Source organism: Nestor notabilis, unplaced genomic scaffold (genome assembly GCF_000696875.1).
Source record: "Nestor notabilis isolate BGI_N333 unplaced genomic scaffold, ASM69687v1 scaffold10398, whole genome shotgun sequence".
Taxonomy (NCBI): domain Eukaryota; kingdom Metazoa; phylum Chordata; class Aves; order Psittaciformes; family Psittacidae; genus Nestor; species Nestor notabilis.
The window spans coordinates 1-6274 of NW_009939611.1; the positions used below are offsets into that span (position 1 = coordinate 1).

Sequence of the window (6274 nt, forward strand, 5' to 3'; positions counted from 1 at the left end):
GCTGTGATGGCCGAGGGGTGAAGGCGTTGGACTTGAAATCCAATAGGGTTTCCCTGCGCAGGTTCGAATCCTGCTCACAGCGACAGATTTTATCTGTTGCGCTTGTGCCCGCGCTGGGGGCCTGTGGAGCATCTGCCACCCATCACCACGGAGTAATAGTGGCCCTCTTGCTGTGCCTTGGCCAGGCGCAGGCTGCCCCATCCAATAGCCACAGTATGGTGCTGGGTGCAGCAGATGCTTTTCATCATGTGGTATGACCTTCTCCTAGCAATTCATTAGTGCTTGTTGGTAATTAGTGGTGTAGGCTGGTGCTTGCGAGCAGTCATTACCCTTGTGCCTGGAGCTGCTCCAGTCACAGAGATGTGACCACATTGTTTATGCAAGACCCTTTTCTGGCCACAGATCAATGTAGTTAATGAGAAACTCTGGTTTGGGGAAGAGGCGTCTGGTTGTATGCTGGAAGCTCTTTCATTCCACAGTGGGACAATTCCGGCAGGCAAGCCCACAGGGCACAAGAACCTGAGCCAGGGGCCACAGGCAGACCGTGGTACGATGGCCAAGCTGGTGGAATGTGTCCCTAACTTCTCAGAGGGGAATAACAAAGAGGTGAGTGCACAGAGGGGCTGCAGGGTGGGTGATGTCGGGGTGCTGATGATACCTAAAGGCAGCCAGCCCCTGCTCCCTTTTGGCACCTAGGTGAGAACTGGGGGGGATCAGACCTCCCCCTCCCCACTGCCTGCAGGTTGCTGTAGCTCTAGGGCTCAGGGTGGTCTCCCTTTAGAGAAATATTGCTTATGGTTACTGTGCCAGCCGGGTTAATGGGCTTTGTGCTGGGCATTGGCCCTAGGTTGAACTTTGGTCCTGCCGAGGGCAGGGAATTCAGCAACCCCCAGATAACAATAAAACCACCGCTTCCCCCAGGGAACAGGCTTTGCAGATCAAAATCTGGTTTGAAACAGGCAGGGGACAGTATCCTCAGGAACAGCAGTTCGTGATGGTGTCTCTGACATGCAGTAGCAGCTGGGTGTCTCTCGCCCACCGTAGAATCATAGAATCCCGGATTGCTTTGGGTTAGAAGGGACCTTAAAGCTCATCCAGTCCCAACCCCCTGCCACGGGCAGGGACACTTTCCACTAGAGCAGGTTGCTCCAAGCCCCTGTGCACAACCTGGTACCTTGTGCCAGCGCCTCAGCACCCTCACAGGGAAGAACTTCCTAACATTTAATCTAAATCTACCTTTCACCTTAAAGCCCCCTTGTCCTGTCCCTACAGGCCCTTGTCCAAAGCCCCTCTCCAGATTTCTTGTTGGCCCCCTTTAGACACTGGAAGCTGCTTAAACCACGGCAGGTTTGGGGCTCACTGGGAGCCAGGGGTGTCCCAAGCCCCCTGGGTAATAAATGTGATGATTGTGCCCTTGGATCCTGCATCCTCTGCAGCACAGGGCTGCATCCCCACTGATCATGGTTGGGGTCATCCCCAGCTCTGGTAGGAAGGGGGACAAGCTAAGAAAAGGCTTCCCCTGCCTTGCTAGTGCTGAAAATACCTAAAGGCAGCCAACCCCTGCTCCCTTGTGGCATCTGTGGCCTCATACTGAGGATCTGTGGTGCGGATCCATCCATTTCAGCCCTGTCCACTGCCCTGCAGGTGATCGATGCGCTGGGACAGGCCATCTCCTGCACGCCAGGCTGTGTGCTGCTGGATGTGGATGCTGGAGCCTCCACCAACCGCACTGTCTACACCTTTGTGGGGACCCCCGAGGCCGTGGTTGAAGGGGCACTGAGCGCAGCCCGTGTGGCCAGGCAGCTCATCGACATGAGCCGGCACAAGGGTGAGCTTCGGGGTGGCCAAGCACAGCATGCAGCAAGCTGGGATGGATGGTGGTGGGACCCTTGCTCATCCTCCCAACCCAGAGAGGCTGAATTGCTTCTGTCCGTGAGCTGGAGTAGACATTACTGCCTCAAACTCAACTTGCAGGAGCAGTGCCCGGTCTGCAAAAGAGGCTGGGAAAAAGGGCCATCCTCCTTCTTTGTCTTGATTTTCCCAGCTCCCATCCTTTTATCTGCCCCATCTCCAGGTGAACACCCTCGCATGGGGGCCCTGGATGTCTGTCCCTTTGTGCCTGTGATGAATGTCAGCATGGAGGAGTGCATTACCTGCGCCCATGTCTTCGGACAGCGCTTGGCAGCGGAGCTGGGGGTGCCTGGTAAGTTGGCCCCACAACTGCATGCTTCCAGCTGTGGACAAACTGCACACCTTCTGCAAAAGCTTAACCAAATAGGGTTTGCTCCCAAATGGGCAAAACTGGACTCTGCTAGATGATGACCATCCCTTTACCTGGCAGCGCTCACCCCCAGCTCTGTCTTGCAGTTTACCTGTATGGAGAGGCAGCACAGGAGAAAAGCAGGAAAGCTCTGCCCACCATTCGCGCCGGGGAGTATGAGGCGCTCCCCGAGAAGGTGACAGTACTGGGCAGAGCAGAGCTGCGCCTCCCCAGCTTCAGGGAGGGTGCTGGGGGATGGCAGGGTCTCTTCACACTGCAAGGAGCTGGTGGAACGCTTGGGGTTCCACCAAGCTGACCATGGTGGTGGTTGTGGTAGATATTGGCTGGGGTAGGAGATGCCCGTCCCTTGACAGTGCCAGCCCACGTGCTTCTGCTCCTTCCTCCTTCCCAGCTTGCAAAACCAGAGTGGGCTCCTGATTTTGGGCCCCCAACCTTTGTCTCCCGGTGGGGAGCCACTGTCACGGGTGCCCGGACCTTCCTTATCGCATACAACATCAACCTGCTGTGCACCAAGGAACTGGCTCATCGCATTGCCCTCAACATCCGTGAGCAGGGGCGCGGCACTGAACAGGTATCCCCTGTGCCAGCAGCGCACTGGGAGCAGACCCATTTGTCCCTGGTCCTCCCGGGCCATGCCTTGACCATGGAAGTTGTTGGCAGCCTGGGCGCTTGAAGAAGGTGCAGGGCATTGGCTGGTATCTGGAGGAAGAGAATATAGCCCAGGTTTCAACAAACCTGCTGGACTTTGAGACCACGCCGCTCCATGCCATCTATGAGGAGGTGTGCCGAGACGCCAAGGTGGGGCAGAACACCATGTTTGTTTCAATATTGTTTCAATAGGGGCTTTGCAGAGGATGTCTCCCTCTCAAGTTTTTCTCCCCATCCCAAAGTCAGGCTCTGCTTTACCTCACATTCAGTTCAGCCAAGCTGGGTAGAGCGCTGAACGGCATGAAAACCACACAAGCTCAGTGCCTTGCCTCAGCTCCTCCACTGAAGGCTTTTCCATGAGCTCTCCAGGTCCTGGGAAGGGATGAGAACCAAAAGGCTGGGGTGGTAGTGGTGGCAGGGCAGGTAACTCTGGGGACAGTCCTGTTTCTGATGTCCTTCACAGGCACTGAATCTCCCCGTGGTGGGGTCCCAGCTGGTGGGGCTTGTCCCTAAGAAAGCCTTGCTGGATGCGGCCGAATTTTACATGAAGAAGGAAAACCTCTTCATCCTGGAGGAGGAACAGAAGATCAGGCTGGTAATGTGGCTCTTCCTGGTACCAATACAAGGGTGGGATAATGACAGAAACACACCCCCAGCCCCCCTAAGTGGCCCTGAGCAGAGACTTGTGACCATGGCAGCCTCCAGGTGTGACACTTGTCACAGGGATGGTTCTTGGCAAGCTGTGAGGGCACAGTGAGGGGGATAAGAGGATGCTGATGTGCTCTAGGGAGCACAGAGCCCATCCTGTGAGGACAGAGCGCGAGCAGCAGCACCCCATCTTGCCTGCGTGGAGGCCAGGAGGGGAAGGAGACCCCCGCAGAGCTCAGGGACAGTGTGTGTCATTATGGGAAGCTGCCCCAGGACCAGCATAAGCTGGAAACAAAGAGACAGGCTTTGCTTTTCAGCTGCAGAAGGGAGGGACTTTTCCACCCTATGGGGAAGGTGCTAGATAAGAGCAAGCTAATGATTTACTGGTGCAGTTCCCAGCTGTTTGCAGGCTTCTGCTCCAGAGTTTGGTCTGGGATGGACGGGGATGGGCTTGGTGCCGCCCGGGGTGATGGCCCCAGTAACTCTGTCTAGGGCAGGATCACCCATAGTTAATCAACAACAGGGAATGAGGATGCAATGGGACTGACGTGGCAGTGCTGCTCCTTGCAGGTGGTCAGCCGGCTGGGCCTCGACTCCCTGGCTCCGTTTCACCCCCGCGAGCGCATCATCGAGTAGGGATCCCCATCCTGCTTCTTATCACGGTGCCCATCCCTGCCTGGATGGGGGGGATCCTGCTGCCTGTGTCCTCCGTTCAGCTTGTTTTGGGAGAGCATCTCTGCCGGGTGCTGTGCAGGCGTGGGGTGCTCCCTGCTCCCAGATGCTAATGGTTGTGGACATGCAGTGGGGGGGACTCCAGGTGTCTCTGGCAAGGCAGGGGGAGCAGGCTTCAATGGGGTGGATGCAAACCTGCTGGAGAAGGGACCAAGTGGTGGTTGTGGTGGGGGCTCTGACCCACAGGGCTGCTGTGCTGCAGGTACCTGGTGCAGGTAGGAGAGGCTGGTGATGGAGGGCTGGTGGCCAAGCCGCTGGGTGCCTTCGTGCGAGCGGTCGGTGGGAGATCAGCAGCGCCGGGAGGAGGCTCTGTGTCTGCAGCTGTGGGTGCTCTGGTGCGTGCCCCACACTGGAATGGGGTCCCTGTGCCTGCGGGGGTCCACTGGCTGTGCTGAGACCCCCAAGGGGAGCTGACACGACTGTAGCGGTGGGTGACGTGCCCTGATGGAGGATTTACTGCTGTGCCCTCACAGGGAGCAGCACTGGGTTGCATGGTGGGGCTGATGAGCTATGGGAAGAGGCAGTTTGAGGCGCTGGACCCCATCATGCGGAAGCTGATCCCCACCTTCCACCAGGCCATGGACGAGCTGGTCGTGATGGTGGACGCTGACTCCCGTGCCTTCAGCAGCTACATGGTAAGGTCCCACCAGAGCCAGCACTGCTGCTCCCTGGTGTTCTTAGGAGCAGGGCTGTGACCTTGGCCCAAGACAGGACCAGGGAAAGTGACGTAGGATCATAGAATGGTTCAGGTTGGAAAGGAACTTAAGATCATCCAGTTCAACCCCCTGCCACAGGGACACCTCTCACTAGACCATGTTGCCCAAGGCTCTGTCCAACCTGGCCTTGAAAACTGCCAGGGATGGAGCATTTGCCTCTTCTTTGGGCAGCCTATACTAGTGCCTCGGCACCTTCACAGTAAAGAACTTCTTCCTTATATCTAACCTGAACTTCCCCTGTTTCAGTTTGAACCCATCACCCCTTGTCCTGTCACTACAGTCCCTGATGAAGAGTCCCTCCCCAGCATCCTTGTAGGTCCCCTTCAGATACTGGAAGCTGCTCTGAGGCCTCCATGCGTCACCTAGAGGGGGTTTCCAAGAGCATGGGAGCTACTGGGTCTGCCCTGGCCCCCGGTGCAAGGCACACAAGGGTCTGGGAGTGAATGGCAGCAAATCTGCTTCTCTTTGCCTGCAGGAGGCTTTGAAGCTGCCCAAAAGTACCCCTGAAGAGCAGGAGAGGTGAGCTGTGCTGGAGGGGACATGCAGACAGGGGGAGTGTGGCCATGCAGTGCTCATGTTTCCCTTCCCAGGCGCATGGCTGCCATGCAGGAAGGGCTGAAGACAGCCGTGAGGGTGCCCTGTGCCCTGGCAGAGAAGGTGAGCGGGCTCTGGCCTGCTCTGAAGGAGCTGGCACGCCATTGCAACCTGGCCTGCAAATCTGACATCCAGGTACAGCCCCACGCTCATGTGCTGCCCTGGCGGGGGCTTCGGAGGCTACCAGGCTCACTGTTTTTCCCTGCAAGGGGTCACATTGTGTCCTGACCTCCAGGATGCATCTCTCCATCCATGCTGCCCAAACTGCCCAGTGCTTTTCACCCACTAACTTTTAGGCAGCTTGTGACCCTTGTTACAGGAGTTGACATCCACCAGCCCCTGCCTGAGTTTTTCCATCTCTGTGGCAAGGCCACAAATCATAGAATGATTTGGGTTTGAAAGGACTTTAAGCTCATCCACTTCCAAGCCCCTGCCATGGTCAGGGACACCTTCCACTAGAGCAGGTTGCTCCAAGCCCTTGTGTCCAACCTGGCCTTGAACACTGCCAGGGATGGGGCATTCCATGGAGTGGAATGGTTCCCACTGCTGAAAATACTGGGTTGGAAAGTGTGGTATGCTGCTGGGTCATGGAGGGTGGGAGTCTTGCAGCATAAGGGTCTGCCCTGCTGCAGGGCCATGCAGGTGGGGCTCTGGT

General features: G+C 57.0%; 1 protein-coding gene and 1 non-coding gene across 2 annotated transcripts in view; both read left to right on the top strand.

Moving 5' to 3' along the window:
- TRNAS-UGA lies at nucleotides 1–82 on the top strand. Its single transcript has one exon. It is a non-coding gene; the product is annotated as a tRNA-Ser (tRNA).
- A 470-nt stretch (nucleotides 83–552) lies between these two features.
- FTCD (formimidoyltransferase cyclodeaminase) overlaps nucleotides 553–6274 on the top strand; it is a 6182-nt gene continuing 460 nt past the window's right edge. The window contains exons 1-12 of the mRNA XM_010019956.1: nucleotides 553–606; nucleotides 1645–1828; nucleotides 2075–2203; nucleotides 2368–2456; nucleotides 2673–2852; nucleotides 2942–3079; nucleotides 3393–3524; nucleotides 4148–4209; nucleotides 4512–4644; nucleotides 4783–4944; nucleotides 5501–5544; nucleotides 5616–5754. Of these exons, the coding sequence (XP_010018258.1) occupies nucleotides 553–606; nucleotides 1645–1828; nucleotides 2075–2203; nucleotides 2368–2456; nucleotides 2673–2852; nucleotides 2942–3079; nucleotides 3393–3524; nucleotides 4148–4209; nucleotides 4512–4644; nucleotides 4783–4944; nucleotides 5501–5544; nucleotides 5616–5754 (1446 nt within the window). The remainder of the gene's footprint in view (nucleotides 607–1644; nucleotides 1829–2074; nucleotides 2204–2367; nucleotides 2457–2672; nucleotides 2853–2941; nucleotides 3080–3392; nucleotides 3525–4147; nucleotides 4210–4511; nucleotides 4645–4782; nucleotides 4945–5500; nucleotides 5545–5615; nucleotides 5755–6274) is intronic.